General features: G+C 39.6%; 2 protein-coding genes across 7 annotated transcripts in view; both read right to left on the reverse strand.

The window, feature by feature from the left end:
* Nucleotides 1-6,569, reverse strand: DONSON (DNA replication fork stabilization factor DONSON). Of its 2 annotated transcripts, none has more exons than XM_086764895.1 (10): nucleotides 6,200-6,569; nucleotides 5,772-5,852; nucleotides 4,382-4,585; nucleotides 3,827-4,005; nucleotides 3,165-3,343; nucleotides 2,946-3,069; nucleotides 2,725-2,826; nucleotides 1,555-1,753; nucleotides 712-882; nucleotides 1-447 (listed from the first exon to the last, which is right to left on the reverse strand). In XM_086764895.1, the coding sequence occupies exons 1-10, from the start codon at nucleotides 6,476-6,478 to the stop codon at nucleotides 256-258; spliced, it is 1,710 nt and encodes a 569-aa protein (XP_086621021.1). In that variant the 5' UTR covers nucleotides 6,479-6,569; the 3' UTR covers nucleotides 1-255. The 2 variants fall into 2 exon arrangements, with proteins under 2 accessions (XP_086621021.1, XP_086621013.1); XM_086764887.1 differs by having other exon boundaries at nucleotides 1-393; nucleotides 667-882.
* The window catches only part of CRYZL1 (crystallin zeta like 1), a 25,690-nt gene continuing 11,542 nt past the window's right edge, over nucleotides 5,786-19,933 (reverse strand). For 4 of the 5 annotated variants that reach the window (XM_086764924.1, XM_086764906.1, XM_086764934.1 and 1 more), the window contains exons 8-15: nucleotides 19,098-19,231; nucleotides 18,165-18,276; nucleotides 14,827-14,850; nucleotides 13,598-13,696; nucleotides 12,774-12,895; nucleotides 12,179-12,284; nucleotides 9,934-9,979; nucleotides 7,814-9,211 (exon numbers count right to left, since the gene is read on the reverse strand). In XM_086764924.1, the coding sequence (XP_086621050.1) occupies nucleotides 9,112-9,211; nucleotides 9,934-9,979; nucleotides 12,179-12,284; nucleotides 12,774-12,895; nucleotides 13,598-13,696; nucleotides 14,827-14,850; nucleotides 18,165-18,276; nucleotides 19,098-19,231 (743 nt within the window). In that variant the 3' untranslated portion in view covers nucleotides 7,814-9,111. Of the gene's footprint in view, nucleotides 5,853-7,813; nucleotides 9,212-9,933; nucleotides 9,980-12,178; nucleotides 12,285-12,773; nucleotides 12,896-13,597; nucleotides 13,697-14,826; nucleotides 14,851-18,164; nucleotides 18,277-19,097; nucleotides 19,232-19,933 lie in introns of those variants that run through there. The other variant, XM_086764942.1, reaches the window with a different exon arrangement.

The raw sequence follows: 19,933 nt of genomic DNA on the forward strand, positions 1-19,933 counted from the left end.
TCATGTTTTATCAAGTTTTATTTAAAAACATCTTTCTAAAATACATAAGGAGATGCTGAAGGCCTTTTCCTTAATTTCCTTCAAAAGTCCTTTGAAGTGTTTCCTGACAGGTGATGTGCAATAGTTGTCATCTGTGATGTGCAACTAGATTGTATCCTTCCTGGTACTGCATAGGTGCTGCCCATACAGACCCGAATGAAGCCGAGTAACTGCACCCTAGAGAGCATTCTTTTCCACTGACTGGAACTAGCATGCCTAGGACTTCCAGGTGTAAGCGTAATCCTTCATTTCCAGAAATCGGATGGAAGATTTTCCCAGTGTTGGACACTGACTCAGTTGATCCAAAGTCCTGGGGTGCAGTCCACATGTAGGAAGATCTTTGTGTATGGTTTCCTGTGGAAATTCACATGAAGAGGGACATGGAATAGGTATTTCTGTTTGAAATACCTGTAGAGTTCTTAATTTATGTACTTCTGGGGAACTCCTGAAAAGCTAGTTTTTCAATGGTTACAGTTCTGAGGGAATGATAAAGCCCAAAGGTCTCCCTTTGTGGTGATCACAAAGTAATTGGGTGTAAACCCATGTATTAAAGGAAAGTTTTGTGTCACTCGGTGTAATAAAAATACTCTTCCTAACAGGCACGATGGTCTCTGCTAGTTTCCTTACCTTATTTAAGGTAGTGCTTGCGTTGTCAAGATTAGTGTTAAACACAGCAGTTGGCTCATGCGTATACAACGCAGCAGAGAACGATCCCCTCTGTGCAGATTTGAGCAGCATGGTCAGTGAATGCAGAGAATGGGGCATGACAGGGCCTACGATCTCCAAACTGAATATATCCTCATAGGCCAAGTGAACCCTGGCTTTGGCGTTTATACTTCGAGCCTGAAGACAAGAGCACAAAGGATTAGTTTTTGACACACCAAATCAAGTCCTAATTTTCATTTACTTTAATACTGCAGTGCCACACTCCCCTAAAAGTTCAAAATACTCTTCCAATACTGTCAACTCACTGTTCAATACATGAGTATTATGATGGTTTTACTGTTGTAACAACTGCTAAAACATACCAACTATGATACGCTGGAGTGCTATACAGTGCTATGAAGAAAGTCAACTGCAGAAGAACAGTATGAATTACTCTGGTGGAAGAGGACTGCACTACCTGTATTAACAGCACCTCCTTTAGTATCCCATCCCGTTGCTCCTTATGGCAACAGATGGTGAGCCACGGTTCAGAGACTCCCTGTCTCTGCAGGGAGTGATAGTTTGAGACCCTGCAAGATCTCGTAAGAATCTTTTAAGAACCACTTCAGTACCTGGGAAGGCTGCCTAACCTCTAACGTCTCAGGATGTGAAGAAGGGAAACACACTGGGATTTCAGTTTAGCAGTGTAGATCTACGTGGACAGAGACAAGGTAGGAGGCAGTCTGGATGGCAGTCAAAATGCTAACTAACTCAGGCTGCAGCAACAACAGTTACTCTGTTGTACCTGAGGAAGACTATGCAAAGTCAGTGTCTACTGGATCAAGAAACAGAGACGGCTGTGTTACTTACTTTGAGCGTTTGCATTGTTCCACCGCGGAACGCAACAGGGGACAACAAAGTCGGTGGAAGCCCTGCTTGTGGACCTGCAACAGCCACTAGACTCTTACAGTTTATCAGGAAGTTCAGCAAGGTGAATGTATTTGTTCCTTTCACTAACACAAGGGATTCAGGTTTGTGATCCATCTGCACCTCATGCTTCTCCTTACGACTGTGTTGGCTGGAGTCAAAGGAAAACCATGAGGAAGTGAAAAGCATCAATGCACCAAAGGAAGAATCGGAGCAGTGCAGAAGAAACATCCCTCACCTCTGACCAATCAAGTCATTTAAACAAACAAAACCTAACAAAACACCAAGCTTTACCCTGATTTGGATATGTTCTTCAAATACTAAGCAGGATCTTAAACCTGACTTCTGATTTCATTATTAAAGTTTTGTGAGAGAAAAAGCATTTTCTGGGCCCAATGTCTTACAGCTAGCAAGTCATGTTTACTGAACACCTATGAAGTTAGCAACTCCTAGTTTTATGATGAATTTTTCTTCAAAGCAAACAAAAACATAAGCACTTAGAGTTTGGATCAGGAGTCTGCTTTTGAAGAGTGTCCCCTGACACTGTCCCCGCTTAGGGTGCATTGCTGTGGGGCAGTCTCAGGAAGCTGAAATGAGGTTCCTTTTGGGTGAGAGCCAGTGGAAGCTGCACTGGGCAGTGCAAATGGAAACAGAGGAAGACCGAGTTAATTGGTCCCTCTGAAACGTATACAGGTTCTCAGCAAACAGCTGTTCTGGGCTACAGCTGTGTCCCTACTATGCCACACTCCTTCCAAGTGTAAAACTAGCCTACATGAACACACCTTTTTCTTTGGAAAAATAAAAAATTAAAACTCATGAGTCTTTCCATGGAACCTATATGTGAGGTGATGCTATCAGTTCGTGACTTAACAGATGGATCTTACAAAGTTACATTAACAATTCACAATGGCTTTTCCTTCAAGAAGAGGAGCATCTAGAAATATCTGTCATAAAGAAACTCAAAAAGACATGCAGAGTCTCTTAACAGACAGTAATGTGAGGATTAATATTTGGAAATAAGTTCTCAAAAGCTTTTCTAAAACTTAAATCCATCCCACAAAAAGACAACAGCTGCAGGGTTTCCCAGTGTCATGATGTGTAAGGAAAGGATACAGTTTAATAGAAATAGCATCTGGTTTCTTAACCTTGTCTTGGACTCCCATCTCCTCAAGCCAAGAGAAACTCTCATCGTCGTCATCGCTTGGAGCTGGTTCCCTGGGAAACAAAAATCAGTGTTAGGAAGGCAATACCTCCTAGGAAGGTTTTTCAAATGGCACGTGCAGAAGTCTGTAGATGCCCTTGAATTCTAGCATTGTAGAAGACTTATTACGTACTCTCCATCCTCCATGCTGTTACCCACTTCGAGGCTGTGAGCAACTTTGGTTTCCAAATTCACTTCAGAGTTTTTCTGTTTTCTGGTTCTACTTTCTTCTACCAAAGGTAAAGAAAACTCTATGCCTTGAAAAGAGGAGGAAAGAAAGCAATTAATGGTTTTGTAACACAACTGTGCACTTTATGTTATTCAAATCCTAGTTGGGCTGGTTTCACCTTACCTTCATTTCTCATGGCTTCCCTTAAACCTCTAGTTGTGGGAGAAATTACAGCTGTGATAACGTCACTTCCCGCAAGACCAGCCGCACGGAACAGGACAGTAAACTGGTAGGTACATACATAGAAGTAGGGACACAGTTTGGCTTTGAGCAGATTGTACAGAGAAGTAAAGCTGACAGACCTGCAAATTAGAATAAAACAATTCTGTAACTGAAGTTAATCCTTTGCTACTGACACATCAAACTGGATTTCGCTGGGTGTTACTGATGCACATGTACTCTGCACAGGTTTGAGAGCTCAGACGTAGTCAACATCTAGGAAGCTGCCCTCCTCTGAAACGCAGCCCGTCTGTGAGTGCCGTGCTCCTCCAGCATACTTGCTTTCTAGCACGTGGAGTTCACATGAAGCAAAGGCAACTTGCTAACAGGATTTACGCAATTCTACCCAAATCAGTAACTAGGGTTGGAGAGGAGCATTTAACACAAGGAGGTAGCTTCAGTCTTAAACTTATTTCCCTAGCCTCGTCTTGAAAATAACGAGCGTTCTATAGCTGAAAAAAGAAAGAATCAAAAAGCTTTTTCATAAAAATGGAAAGCACTTATGCATTCATTAATAACTCATTGTCTAATCATACTAAATACATCAGTTGTTTGGTTCCACTTACCAGTCACTCATTAGCACTTGTTGCAAGGCTTCATCCTGCGACCAAGGACTGGCTTTTCCAGCTATTTTTCTGTCTGCTCCAATCCGAGGGAACAGCTGCAGCCATGGCACTGAAGGGTGAAGCCAGTAAACGAGGCTTTGCTGAAAGGCGCAACGCAGTTCTGTGGACAGTTTTGGTTCCTAGATGTCAGAAAGTATTTCATGAGGACAGTAGTGCTTTACCTAAAGCAGCATTGCAAGCGATGGATTAAAAAATACTATACTAGATACTAAAAAAAATTCCCAGGCTTGAAAATAAGCCAGACTGAAGATGGACAGTAACTGGCAACTGTTCCACAGCTGAAGTTAAACAACCACTCACTTATCACCGTTTGCCACCATGGGTGCAAGCCATGGATGGAATTAGAGGAGTAGTCTAAATGAGCTTTATTCTCAATGCAAGTAAGATCAAAACAAGACACAATCAAACCTTCGCTGCCAGTATGTTTATGGAAAAGCGCAAAGGTACATTCTCCTTTCTAGAGCTGGAGCTTCGAGCTACCCGCTGGAATATTACCTGTACGCTCTGCGGCAAGTTTGTTTCGGTAGCTCTACAATGCTGAGCAAATCCCTGAGCTTCCTCTTGTGCTTTTAAATGTTCTGCCCAGGTGAAAGCTTGGGAAGACATAAATAAAAGCCGGGTTTTAATACTCCAGTCTGCAGGAAATTCACGTCTTGGTGAAGAGGGAACTTCTGGTACGGCGACAGGTAAATGAGGGTCCTTAGAAAACAGAAATGGCATCAGTTAACTCACAGAAAATTTTGAAAAAGCCCACAACTATGTAGCTACCTATTTATATTTTAGCATGGTTAGGTCTCCTCTGATGTTGATTTAATACACCTTTCCTGGCAGGCAGACCAGATACTAGACTATGGCTATTACACGTTAATGTCTTGAGTTTAGTAGCCTATAAAAAGACAAGTTAAACCTGTCGTCTCCTGTGCGTTTTTGTCCAATTCAGTGCAACAGCAAAAATGCCTCGCTCATTTTGATCCTAAGGAAGTACTTGCATGGACTTAAGAGACATACTTTAAAAAAAGCTTTTGCAGAGAGATTTTCTGTTACGCACAATTTAATTGCCCATAGGCTAACCAAAGTCACAGTCCATACTCAACTGATTATTGTAGTCAGTAACGGATTCTAACAGAAATATAGCATTATATTATTTATAAAAAAGCAGAAGAGGGTTTTCATTCACAGGAGTCTTTCCAAAAGTCATAAACTAGGAACAGATAAAAGGAGGAATGATTCAAAAAAAGAAAACTTAGCCTAAAGTTTATGAGGACTAGAATTTTTGTCCCAAAACAGTACTTAATTTCATCCTCTCTTGATGATTGTAATGTCAGACACTTCCCAGAGGATGCACAAAACCCACTGGGAAGCTCCACACCAGTTTGTTCTCTTTGAGAGGTCATTTTTCTATTCTGATAAGTTAGTCTGAGCTTAAGTTTCTGAACCTGTAACAACATTAGATGTTATCTGCCTGAAACTCTCTTTCAAGGACTGGTTTTCAGACATTCTCTTTCCTATGTGCCTGGTGAAGTTGCTCCCTTTCTGTAGCTGAATAAAAGACTGCAGGAGATACATCACTTCGAAGAACATCCTTATCTCAACAAGATATATAACTAAGAAACAGGAAAATTTATGGTAAACATGGTAATAAAACTGGAAGAAGACAACAACCTCTGTCAACCAACACTACAACAGTGGCGATGTCAGGCAGAAGGCTGGCTTTTAAAAGACTGTCACCATATGAATAAAAGTCAAGGCAATTTAAGAAGTTTTCTTGAATGCTGACATTTTAGTACATAATTTTATACAGAGATAGACCATCAAATATTAAGTGAAACTTTCAACTTTTTGTGAACTGAGAGCAACTAAAACCGTTTTAGAAGCGGTTTCATACATCAGTTAGGGCGAGGACGTCTGTTCTTTCAGAGGACTCTGCTCTCTTGGCGAGCTTATCTTCACACACAGACTCTAAAAGCTAAAGAAAAAAGGTGTGTAAGACGCAGTGCAAATTAAGAACCAGGTTGATAATTTTCAAAAAACGCCCCTGGCAGCAATACGAAGCACATACACGCTGCAAGCAGCGAAGTGCAATAGCTCGGTTTCACTCCGTGTACAAAGCCTGGGCAAGCCCCGGAGCGGGGCCTGGCTTTTTCAGGGGGAGCGGGCTCCGGGCCGGGGCCAAGGCGAAGGCGCCTGCCTGAGGCCAGCGCGGAGGCCCCTGTTCTGCCCGCGGGGCCCGGCCCGTTTCTCCCCTCGCCTCTCCGGCCCCGCTTCGTCAGTGGGGAGCGAACCCCGCCCGGCCACCGCGGGGCCGGGCCCTACCTGCCAGAAAGGCGCTGCCGAGGGGGACCCGCCGGCCGGTGGCGGCCGCCGGCCCGCCTCCCGCGGCTGGGGGGTGCCGGCCGCCCGCGGCGCGTTGTCCAGGCTGGAGAAGGGGTTGCGGCGGGCGGGCGCGGAGGGGGCCCGCGGGGCCGCGCCGCAGGGCGGAGGAGAGGCGGCGGTGGGGGGCTCGCTTCTCCGCAGCCGTTTGCGCTTCAGCCGCAGCATCGCCGGCGGCTTTTTGAAGCCGGGCGAGTAGCCCGGCACTGCGGAGGCGGCCATGGCCGGGCGGTGCGGGACTGCCGGGCGGGAGCCCCTGTCTCGGCTTGGCGCGAAAAGGGCCGAGCTCCGCCTCTGGGCGGTGCTGAGGAGATGCGGCGGCCGCCGCCATTTCCTGCGCAGCGGCCGGCGGGAAAGGAGCTACTGTGGGGCCGCCTCGCCCAGCTCCTTCCGCCAGGCCCGGAGCCGCGGCCCTGCCAGCGCTTCGGCTAGTAAATAAAAAACAAAACAAAACAACAACAACAACAACAACAAAAAAACCAACAAAACACCCCCCGTGGCTGCTAAAATACATAAGCAGATTTCTCGGAGATTCTCAAGGAGATCGCGGCAATCACCAGGACAAAAATCACCTGAGAAAATACTAGCACATGGTTAGAGTTGTGTGAAGTGCCAGGCTGTACGCACACTGTATGTATTTGGGGTAGAAAACGAGTTTTGATTGCGATTCACGGTACTGGCTAAGGCCCATCCCGGAGTAGTTTGCTTCAGATCATGTTGCAGAACAGCACCCATCCCCTCACCACCAAAAAATGTGCAGTAGTTTTCAGCTCATACTAGACACACGATCCTTTCCAAAATACAGCTCGGAAGGCCACTGAATAAAGCAATGGTGGATTACAAAACCAATCCAGAGGCAAAGCTGTGTTTGAAGACCTGTGTCAATGCATCATCCACACGTCATCATCGGCTGTTGCCAAGGGCAGCTTAAGCTCGCCAGAGCAGAAGCATCCTCAGCAAAACCTGGGCAAGAGCCTGAGCTGGCACTGCTCCTGGCATGCCTCTCACCCTTATTAGTGCTACAGACGGCCACGGCAGCCTCCAGATCAGCGTACAGGCAGCAGCAAAGCATATGCTACTTCCTTGTCAGCTACAAAGGAACAAGCAAGCATCTGGCAGGCTTTCCCCCAGAACTGGAGAGCCTCGCGCTCAAAACTACTTTCTTCTATTAGAGAACATGGGAAAGAGGAGGCAATTGCTCAGGGAGCCTCATAAGCCCTCTTGTTCAAGCCCATGTAAATATAAACCTAGCATTATTAAAGAGCATTAGAAAATCCTGAGACATCTCAGCCAACCACATGCACCAAGAGGCAGCTCAACAACCAAAGTACAAAGAGACATTTGCTTCATAACCTGATCCAACTGAAAGACTAAGAGCACTTCAGCAATAGCTAGCCTTAGTCTATTGTACGTGGGGTTCAAAAGGCATTTATATATGTAGTCAGGAGCAACATATCTACTGGTAGAAGACCTAGTAAAATAAAAACTACACTTAAAGATGTTTCTTTTCAATTTTGTCAGTTGCTATTCCTGTTACATTAAACCATTTTTAACTCCTGTTTCCTCTGATCTACTTTATTTTGTAACATTTACTAAAATGAACAACATCAGGAAAAATTAAGCAGCTGGGTACAAAGCTTCAGAATAAATGTCAAACTAATAGAGGATTCACATGCTTTAGAGTTGTGTGTGTACACACGTGCATAAAAGCATCACTTACTCTCAAGGCAGCATTACATGACATTAGCAGTAAAATAAGACTTACTCATGCTTTCGTATGGTTCTCTTGCATCATTTATCAAGAACCTACTACAAGTTTGGTGAACGACACCAGATAAGAATGGTTCTAAATAACCTATTTTTACTCAAATGTTCCAACTTTTTACACTGGTTCAAAGTGCTAGTGTCCACTGATTCAGCAATCCACGCAGTGAAAATTAATAGCACAGCTGAACAGAAAAACATATATTTTTGCTCTCAAATAAGAGCAAGTAGGAAGCCACATGCTTTGAAGAAAGAAAAACAGCAGTTCCTTCCCTACTGCTGATTTCTGGATGGTTCACAGTAATGGAGAATGTTGGATAAACAGATTTGAGCTGTGCTAGGCATAGGAAGGAGGTTAAAACAGAGGAAGTGAAAGTGTACAGCATAGGAAGGTCTTACTGGAAAGATATCAAAGATAACATTACAGTAACAAGATACATAAAGTGCCTTAAACATCTGAACAACATGGTCCTATCAGCTTATGGACTCTGGGTTTACTGCCTGGTTGCCAAAATTAAGAAAATCAGCTCTGGGGGGAACTCTTACTGTCTGTATCATATCCTTCCCCTCTAGCCTCCTTGCCATCTGATGGTTCTGCCTGTCTTTCAATTAAATATCAATTTAAAATGTGGATTAAAGACCAAGTGTACCACAGAGTTCTCAGTCTCAGTGCAGTCAAAAGCAAAAGGTAAATACAAAGGTGACTATTGGTAGGGGCTGGAGAAGGGAGAACTAATAAAAAACACTACTTTTTTTTTTTTTCCTCCTTTAATTTCTTACAGTCAAAAACCAACAACAACTGAGTTTGCCTGGAGATGTTACTGACATTTGTAACTGGGGCAGGGCAGGCAAGATTTGTGTGTCAAGACCCCCTCTTTAGAAGTTGCTGATGGGAACATTCTGCTCAACTGAATAAAAAAAAAAAAAAACAAACCCCTGAAGTCACAACAGCTTCACAGACCATTTGTGGTGAGGTACAAGAAATGTTTAAGTTCTCGTTGCAGAATTATTTGGAAATGTACACTAATTTACTTCTCAAATACATTACGTTTCTTTATCTTCCACAGGCTTAGAAATCAGGAAATTGTGTGTCAGAACTGGATGACTTGTCTTTTTCTTGCTTGATTCTTCTGAACTATTTCCATAGAAACTTTGGCTTCATACAATGGGATCGGTTCATCCAGCTGAGGCCTAAAATGGAACAGTATGTCAGAAATGTCTGGTGAGCATGCTTAGGTCAACAGAAATACTGCAGGACTACTGCTATAGACTTTACTTTCACTATGTAAACTTTGCCCCTTAAACAAAATAAAAAATTTATAGCTTTGCTTGGATTCACAAAAGAAGGGAAGAGCCCTAAAGTAAACAGACAACATAAGTTAATTAAAAGATCTCCTTCTTACAGGGAAGGGGAAAAAAAAAAAGTTGGTAGTGGCAAGGCTTTTGCTCAACAGCAATACTGTTATCCTGCAGGAAGAGAAAGGATCTTCCATTACCACCTCATTATGGGACTCTTCATATCTAGTGAAGCTGTCACTCTTCTCAGAGGAGTATTACACAGACCTAACGTCTGTCTTTAACAGCCAACACCATTTCTCAATCAGACACACTGCTGAGCAGCCAGATATATGCTCTTCCTCCACCAAGAAAAGAATGTCCTGCCTCTGTTAATTTGACATATAGCATAATCGTGGGATTTACCCAATGTCCTATTGCTTAGGCTGCTATGTTACCAACAGAAATAGACCATAAACTGCTCCATATAAACTATGTGAGACATCTTTTCCTGAGCATCCCAATATAAATTTGTAATACAGTGCTGGCAAGAGTTTTCTACTCCTAATGCTGAATAAAAAAAAAAAAAAAAAAACAAAAAAACCCCAAACAAAACAAAACCACACCACATCTCTTACCTGAAAATGCTACTTGATAATTTCTCCATTATATCTTCTAAGATGGGTATCGAAGAGGACTGTCAAGGTAACAACAAATCTACAGATAAATCTTTCTATAATCACGTTTGCTGGCAAAAGCCCTGTATTGATATAAAGCCAGCCAGGTCAGGGCAAAATGAAAGCTAGTGTTAATTCCAATCCTTAGATCAGATTTATGCACTTGTTTATAGATCAGGAACCTCCTTTCCCAAAATAGTATGCAGAAATGAAATATGGAAAATAGAATTTTGAAAAATAAAGCAAAAGGGTTAAGATTGGCAAGTGCAGCTCACACTAGTACAACATTAATTAATCAGAAAGGTAATTGCATTTTCTGTGCAGAATTAAGATGACAGACTTTGGTACCTGTTAACTATCCCTACTATTCACACATGTTGCAGGTAGGAACAACATAACAATTATGAAGGCCAAGTATCCTTGGAGATGGAAACTCCCCCTACCAACCAGGACATGCCTCCTGGTCAGGGATAATACTATATTCATCGACCTGTCGAGTGTATATTGTGTGTAGGTGATCTATGGTTTGTTATGCAGGAGTACACTGGACCATAACCAAAACTTGTGTCCCGAACCGCCCTTGGGCGACTTTAATGCTAAGAATTATTCCTCCTCATGAATAATGAGTATGCTAATGAAGAGGACCTCCCTGAATGATTAAAACATGAACATATGTAATCGTGGGCAGTGGGAAAAGTACGGGTAACCAATCAGTTACTGCATTATAATTTCTTCCTTGTATTCCTAAAAGGTGTGCTGGCTGTGTTAGATGCCTAGCACCCACTTCTGCAGAATCAAAATAAATACAAATATCTTGACTCTGTGTATTGATTGGCTCTTGCACACCGGGTGAAAGAACTGATTTTTGGGACAACATACAGACATCTGAGGTAAATAGCAAAATAAAGTTGTGAACACAAAGTCTGTAAATTCTTGGAGCACCACTGCACATCTGTAAGTTATCTTTGAGTTAATGACTAACATTCATGACAATGCAACAGATGAGATTTAGTCTTTATATGAATATAAACTCACAAAATAATGTTCCTTCCTTCATTTTAAGAACAACCTGGTTAATATTTGAAGCTCAAGCCATTTTAAAAAGTGATAATGTTGCAATTTCTTTGGATGCTCAAGATGCTCAAGAATTTCACAAGACACACAAATCCAAAAAAGAACCCCACCACAAAAACAAAACAGATTTTTCCTTTCTACTTTAAAGCCTGCTGTGATAAAATGTGCTGTTGTTATTAAAGATACCCCCGGAGATGACAGAAGAAGTCTTACTGCTTAGTCAGCTTACTTTTTATGTGGATAACTACTCAGTAAGCATTCAACAAAAATTCCAGACTAGAAAACGATTCATTATAACCTGCATCCCATCTATTTCCTTAGTGTGCTTGGCCTTGCCTACTCTAATTTGCAGTTAGTGGAGGAGGGGAGGACTTCCTTGCAGTATAGTTAGTCCTTTCACAAATATAGTGACTTAATCCTCACCTGCCTCTGCTGTTCTGCTAAACTGCAAAAGTGATTCAGCAGATCTCATAATCTGCAGTGCAGTACAGAACAGGGAGGGTCCTTAAAGCCATAAACAGACAAACTTTCCATTACTTGAAGCGATCCACTGAAAGCTGTCATGCTAGCAGAAAGCTCAGAGTCTAGCTGCTTGAGACCAAATGTAGGTAATGCAAATGAAGGAGGCATTCCTCTTCCCACACCCACATCTTTCCTCAATAAATTTTATGTACGTAACAGTGCAAATAAGGAAAAGGTTCTGAAGCCAAAATATTTTTACTTTTACATTTAAACTGATTACATTAAGATTTACAGACGATGCATCTACTGCCCAAAAGAAAAAAAAAATTCCAAAATATTATACGCATAATATAAAAACTTACAGAATCAAATCTTCAATTAATTGGTTCAATCTTGTACCAAAATATTGCATTTTCTCCAGAATGTGTGTTTTCTATTTCAGCACTGATTTTAATGAAGCATGTAGAGACATATATTTGAAGGAATGCAGAGACTAGCTTAAAACATGAGCATGTGTTATATTTTAGTTACACTGTATGCTTAGCTGTGCTGACCTTTAAGCCTGTGGTTCCATGACTGAGTAGAAGAAAATCTATTAGTTGGTTTCTCAGTTATATTTCCATCCACTTATATTAGCAGTGAGTATTCAAAATGGCCATGAAAAGGATATAGAGATACTTCCCTTGCTGTATGTTGGACAAGTTCCATATCTCATCATTCAAAAAGGAGACTGAGGCTCCTTTAAGAAACAAGGAATGGCTATCTGGAGGATCCAGCTTAAAGAAAATCAAGAAAAGTGAGATTTAGTTATATTTTCCTATTAAAAAAAAAAAGTAAAAAGGTTAAATGGTTATTTTATATTGATGGTTAAAAAAGAAAGCAAACAAAAAAAGAGCATCTTTTACCCATTCTTTAAACTTAGCAAACTTACAAAATTTACAGCTTTAAGCGATACTTTTCTGTCTTCTCAAACAGTTTAATATCCTGAGCCAAACCAAACAGGTCCTTCAAAATTTGTCACTGTGGCCAAGCTATTAAAATAACTTAGAATCTTAGAGAAGACAGCTCCAAAATTGTCCCAAAGGAAAACAATAAATATTTATTACTAATGCTATATACTTCCCGTTTTCTGGATGTGAACATTTCCTTAAGTGAAAACTGATGTTATTTAACAGTGGGGAACCCTTCAGCCATGACAGAAGCTCACAGACACATCCATATAGATACTGTGGTACAAACTAACTCACTGACACAGTTATCTTTACCTGAAGATTTTTTTCTGTTGTTACCCAGCGTCCCCCAACACCAAGAAGAGTAATGATATCATGCTTGTGAGGCAGCAACTGTGATTTTGACGTTGATTCATCTTCAGCACTATATAATTTCACTGGGGGTAGGGGGAAGAACAAATTAATTTGAGCTCAGTTACAGTACTGAAAACCACGTATCTTGGCATTCTTTACAATCCTATGTCTTCAGATACAAACCAGTTGCAATATATGCCTATGAATACACACAATGAAAGATGGCTGTCTGGAACAGCACTACAATTAAATTATGCTATTAGTCACATGAGAATATCTGAGAAAGCAGAAGATTTAGGAAATTCAATATGTATTTCTTTTAACACATTTCAGTGGAACTCTAAGTTCTATTATTTCAGCTAGAAAGAGTAACTTCAGGCTTTGCAACTATTACAGTTGTTTTAGAATACGGGTTGACAGTACTGGAGATTATGGCATAATTTTTGTATTAAAATAAGGCAGCATAAACGACGTCACAGCTCTACTCTTTAAACATATTTTTTATTTTCAGTTTTAAATAGAGGAAAATTTCGGATGAATTTAGCGGATGACTAACAGTATTAGATGCTTCCACTAGAGGGTGATACGGAGGAGATCTTAAAGAGATCTTGTTGAAGGAGGTCCATTTAATAAAGATACGTACATAAAATTGCATGGGAAGATGCAACTAAATGTAATTGTTTGAGGTGAGGCAGCCTCCACCTATATTACTTGGAAATAAATAAATAAAACAACAACAAACCAGTAATGGTGCTCTGAAAACCAGATTTTCATCAGTTACGTACCTCCAGCATCTAGAACAATATCCACTCCCAGGCCACCAGTTTCTTCCAAGCAGCTTTCTGCCACATCTATCTTTCCATTTGACACATCTATCACTCGAGCTAGAAAGAGCAGTACATTTTGTTAACTACAATAAAAATGTAGAGTTTAGATTCAGAGCGGAACAGAAAGTTTCTGTTTTCTAAAAGTATTACAAGCAAGTTTGCAGCCAAGTAAAAAAAAAAAAAAAAAAAAAAGCCAATAGATTTTTTTCATTTTCCAATACAGTACGAGATCAATACCAAAAAATATCTATTAGTCTAATGCAGAAATAAAACTCACAAGCCTGTTTAGGCCAAAAAGAATAAAGAATGCCACTATAAGAAGTAGAAATTCTTCTGTAAGTTCATTCTTTGCTATTCTTCTTTTCCAAAAGTGCCTTCAAAAACAGCAAGTTCTGGAGTGACTAGTCATGTTATTGAAGCAAAAGAGCATGGCCAAAAGATAAGGCAGCACCTTATTTCACGTCTTCCAGCTTTCATCTATCAAATAACCATACCAGTAATGCTTTGGGAGAGTTTTCCAAGCATAGCTTTCTTCGCTTACCCTACATAAAAACCCACCATTTCTTGCCAGTCCCTTGCAGGGCCCTTCTCTTGCTTCTGCATCATAGTGGGAAACTAAAACCTATTCTCCCTGGCATTGAGCCCTGTCTCCCAGTGCAAGTCAGAAGTAAATATGTAAAAACGCAATGAATTCAGTCACTTACGAGGCACTGACTTGACTTTTCTTACAATTCCAGCAAGTCTCTTAATCTTATTATATCCATATTTTCTTTACGATAATGCTAAGTAACAATGTTACTTTTCTCACAGCATGGATAAGCTTATTAATATATTACTTTCTGCATGATGTTTTTAACCTCTAAATGGCTCTCTAGGTCATTAAATAAATATTTACATGGAAGTATTTACATCTCCTCTTGAAATATTTCTGAACTGAAAGTCACTAATACATTTTCTTCTCATATATCTGTGATACCATATTTATAGATGGTTATAAAGATAAACTAGGGCAGAGAAGTAGCAGCTAAGGTTTTCAGTTTTGTTTCACAATTATGAGGTAGAACAAACATTTCAAAACTAAACAGGCGAAAGACTTCTCAGTAAATAATTGAAATAAAGTCAAGGAAATTTGGAAGCACATTTCTAGAGCATAAGGGATTAAACTCAAATTTGCAACGTGTACTTACCCACTAAAGGCTGCCGTATACCTTCTTGAATTTAATCATGGGGGTGGGAAGGAAGGAGAGAAGAAAAATTTCAAAAAACTGGTCATTAAGAAGAACATTAACAAATACTCAATTAATGCTTTTGGTTTTTTTTTTTCCTTCCAATCAGATCATAACATGCATTCAAATTCTTAGATCAATCATTCAATTTTTTCACTGAATTCAAATTATCCGGCTAAAGAGAACACACATGGCCATAATCTAGTAAAGAAGTCACATTAATTTAATAATGATAGTCACATTCCCCACATGCAAATAAAACCTCATAATATCCTTTTCCTACTAGTTATTTTTCAGTCAAGTAGTTAAAAGTTTTTTCTTAACATGGCAATTTGACACGGTGTAAAGTTTCTGCAAATAATTTCACTTTTTGAGAATAATTCTGATTTAACAGACTCAAAGTCTGACTATAAAAAAGAAAGGCAATAGTTTAATCAGTTTGACTATTTTCTGATTTCCGTTTAGCAAAAGTTTGCAGTTTTGTTACTTAGCTCAATACAGCAGTTCAAACAGTACTCATCAAAATGAGTACTGTTGGTGAGAAGTAGAAATACCAATATTTCCACAACTTGCTACCAGAGTTTACTCTCACCAATAAGTTCAGCTACAGAGTTTAAAAACCGTCACACAAAGATCTGCTACTTGGTTTACTGAACATGCCCAAGAGCCAAGAAATCACTGATGAGTTCTTACTCATCTTATAAACATATCCACTGAAAGCTAAATATTGGTTTTAAAGAAAAAACAAAAAAAAAACCAATAAAAAAAAAAAACAAACAAAAAAACCCCCAACAAACCAGACTGTGTAACCTAGGGAACAGAAGAAACAAATATATTTGTACGTATATTTTGTTTTCTTCTGTTCTCTAACAGCAACTCATTTAATTATTTATGTAATATTCTGTCTCTAGTCTGAAACACGGGCATTAAAATTTCCAAATTTGTTATAATTCCCTCCTTCATACTATTATTACATTTACTCCAGAGAATACTGAAGACATGCAAAGATTCCATCATGTTGGTCTAAATAAGAATCCTTAAACATTAACAGGAACTTCTACCTCAGGCATTGGAATAATATTGGAAAAAAAACCACCCCAAAAAAACCAAACACAAAACCACTGGCTTTTTACTTTCACACTCAAACTGTTTCTCTTTTTAATGCTGTATCCAGGTTATATCTCTTCATTTGAAGTAAAGTTGCCAATAAAATTGTTTTTCCTCTAATGTTTATGTTCCACAAACATTTGCAAAACTACTGAACTCCTACTATTGTAAAACAAGCACAGACATGAGCAATATAAGCCATGGCCTTTTCACTGCAAGAGATGGTTATTTCAGCCATTTTATGAAGCAGCTATTTATGCTATACACTGATAACACAAACTGCTGCTCACTCACAACTGATAGACTCTTGCTAAAAACTAAACAAAAAAAACCACTAAACAAGCACAAAACTGAAAAAGCCTCCACCCACAAAACCTCTACAGATTAACAGCACTCACAAAAATACTTTCTGTTCTGATGTCCGTAACGTCTACTACTGCATTAAAAAAAGACTTCCAAAAGAAGAAAAGGAAAAAAATAGCTCTTTTGTGAAGCTGCAAGAAAATAAAGGTAATATAAAAATCTAGAGGAATAAGTCTGCCAGGTCTCAGAAGAAACGATTACATTCCCAGCACAAAACTTTGCAGTTCCCTGTTGAAGATCATTAAGGTCAGACAGCAAAACCGTCTTTCTCCCTCCTCTTATGTAATAACCTCTGCGCAGCACTCCGCTTCCTGCTGCATTATCAGCACTCCAAAGCCACTACTGGAAGAGCTAAATACTCACTTGGTAGGCTGGAAGTGAATCGCTCCCCAACGCTGCAGATGTGTGTGAATGTGCAGCCCCAGAATGCACATGCACACTGTGTTGTCTCTGTGCTTCCACTGCCAGTTCTGTTTTCCAGAGCCAGAAAGGAATGAAAATTGACAAGAACTCTGTTCTCTCTGTGTCTAAAGAGCAGCTCTCTGGCTTATTTCATCCCTCTGCTAGCTTACTATTTTTGAGCCAGCAGGGAGAACACAAGGACAATACTATGTGCACCTGCATATCAGCAATGCTTGATTTCAGTGAGTCACTAAGAACAAGAGAGGTGATTTGAAAACTGCTCTAATTCTCCTTTTGGAAAGCCAAGATTGCTAACAATATTACTATGCAAAACAGCAAAGGAGAAAGGAGTCAGTCAGCGACAGTTAACCTTGACATTATCTTTTTAATCAGATCTCATCTTAACCCATATAGATTTTGATTGATGCGACTGTAATACATGTAGACATGCTGACTACACAATGCTTTCCCCACAAAGATATTCTTACAAGAGACATCGCTACTCTTACTTACACTTCTCTGAATGACAGCAAAAATCATACACTGAAAAATAAACTTGGTGATTATAATGGGACAGTCTTTGCATTTTGAGGAGGAAGTATCAGATACTAGTTTTAACCTTTTGTTCACTGCACAACAAAGTTCATGGACTGCAATCAAACTGGACATTGCCATTTTAAAACTGTCTGAATAAAAAAATATTCTACTTTCCTCCACTCTGCAGCACTGAAATAAGAAAAAGTCTGATCAGGAAAGATGCTAGTAGCTTTTACGTAGAGTCTTTTCCAATAGTCCAAATAGCACTGTTATTCTGAGGGAACACTCCCCCTCCCCAAACTTAAGTATCAAAGAGAAGAAATGGAAGAAGTGATAGATGAATGCCAGTATTACGTCTAATGCAAAGCTCATTTGGAAAAATAGGAAAATGCAGAGCCTTTGAGAGTCCAGCTAGTTATGACAATACTCGAAAGTGAGCTGCCACACAGCTCAATAAAATACTATTAGAAGTAATTTGAGTCTGATGAATATTGTATCTCAAGTATATGATTACACATGAACTCTGGCTCAGGTACTTAGATTACACACTGTGATACTGGTGATTTAGTAATGCTTTCTTCTTGTCCACAAGCAACAATTTTATAAAAAGAAAAGACTCCTTCAGTAGTTAGGCCAAAAGCTAGCACTCAAGCACTATTGTGTTAGATGGAAAATACTGACAGACAGGCGTCATAACTTAAATGAAGAATAAAAATGCCATTAAATACACCTAAAATATAAATACATATGGAGTACAGAACAAACTTTAAAACTATTTAATTAGACTATTTATAAATTTGTATTTCAGTTTTCAGGGACTGAAATAAGTATCTAGACTAAAAACCAATAAACTTAAAGCATAAACTTTAGCACTGAAGAACATAACTTACCCACAGGAGGTCTAAGCCTCTCCAGGTACTGCTTATCTTCAGGACTGTATGCAGTAGAGATTACTTTAGCTCCTCTGTGTTGTGCTAACTGAATAGCTATTGTACCAAATGGCTGCAGAAGAAAAAAGGTAGATTACTTACAGCAACAATTTGATGCAGTTTAAGAAAGATTATACTGCAAAAGACGCTCAGGAGAGTCAGGAGAGTATCCAGACATGAACTTACTCCTTCAACAAAACACATCTGAACCAGGAATTTGAATATTCACATATATGCTTCTGTTTCAATTGAAGCCAAAAGAAAAAAAAAAAAAAATTCATCGATAGGGAAGCTCTGAAAAAAGCTTTTAGAAGTTAACTAGTTCTCCTCTTAAAGTAGAATTTGAGCTATTTTATTGAAGTAATGCAAGTACCATAACTGCAATTGTAACTTGTAGCTTTGGGCTTGCTTGCTCGTTGAAGGAAGAAGTGCTGCCAAGTAAAAAGCCCCAGCCACATTTAGATTAATGAATCTTGGCTGAGGCAAGCTCCACATCGTCATTAGCAATAAAGACTGCAGTAATCTAGATTAAATTATTTATACCTAAAAGAAGTTAAAAAGCAGTGGTGGGAAAGGAATAAAAAACTAAGGCATCTTCCTCCAGTTATACCTGAGGGCTTAGGGTAAAACTATGTCAATGTAAAACATCAGAAAAGAACTACATCTTCACTACCCACACAACATGTAAAGGACTGTACTCTTGGCTCAGTATCTTAGGTGGGAGGTCCTTTCCTATTAATCCATTCAGTTAAGGGCACTGCCAGGAGTAAAATACAAGGCTTGATAAGTTTAGTATGCTGTAAGAAATCCAATCATTCTAGTGATAAGACGGTTATTTACAGAAGAGGTAATCTTTCTGTTCCAAATTGTTATTATTGCACAGTTGTTACCTACACTTGCTCCATCCATTACAAGGACAGTTTTTCCAGGAGAGACTTGGGAAAGGTAGTGTAAAGCTGTGTATGCTCGGACACCATCACGAACAGTCCCGGCTGCTTCAACCCAACAAACCTTTTCTGGTTTATGAACTAATTTTGGTGAAAAAACAAACAAACAAAACAGGTGAGGAAAGAAAGCAGCAAGTCCCTGACATTGCACTCAGAATTACTTTTTTTAGACTTCATCAATTTCTAAAACATAAAAGAAAATTATACAAGTCAAATCATCTACAGGTGTAATTATGATCTATTTCACAAAGGCAATATTCCAGTGTTGTGGCTCATGGCACTGTTAGGTCAGCTACATGGAGTCAAAATGGAAAAGGCAATTGCTGTTCCAAGGATAACGAGTTTGCTTCTGTAGCACTCTTCTGAGCAAGTTCAAATACAAATGCAGTATTTAACCAAGAAAAGAGACGCACTTCGTACCATAACCTCCTGACAGAGATGATCTGAGGAGGTGTCTTTTCACAAAGACAATTCTGACACAGAGAGCATACAACGTGAGTTCCAACCCATGAGTTCCTAATTCTCTTTCTCTATAGGTTATAATCTTCTACTTTGTAATCCATTGGTATAAGCAGCTTCTGGAGGTTATAACACATTTCAAGAGAGAAAGTTCAAGATAACATTATTTGTCATCTCTGTTTTCTGTTGTCTCTACCTACAAGACGCTTAAGAGTTTTCCCATTCTATCCACATGCTTAAAAGCCTGAGGAGGTAATGTCAATGAAGTACTCTGTTAACTAGAAATCACAAGTTCAAACATCATTTTTAATGTAAGCAATTTAC

This window comes from Chlamydotis macqueenii, chromosome 1 (assembly GCF_036417535.1).
Source record: "Chlamydotis macqueenii isolate bChlMac1 chromosome 1, bChlMac1.mat, whole genome shotgun sequence".
Classification (NCBI taxonomy): Eukaryota; Metazoa; Chordata; class Aves; order Otidiformes; family Otididae; genus Chlamydotis; species Chlamydotis macqueenii.

Coding starts and splice junctions, on each gene's coding strand:
- DONSON (XM_086764895.1), bottom strand. CDS start 6,478: ATGGCCGCCTCCGCAGTGCCGGGCTACTCGCCCGGCTTCAAAAAGCCG. Junction 1,754..2,724: donor GATGCTATTTCTATTAAACT/GTATCCTTTCCT, acceptor CAGCCAACACAG/TCGTAAGGAGAAGCATGAGG. Junction 448..711: donor ATACGCATGAGCCAACTGCT/GTGTTTAACACT, acceptor AGAACTCTACAG/GTATTTCAAACAGAAATACC.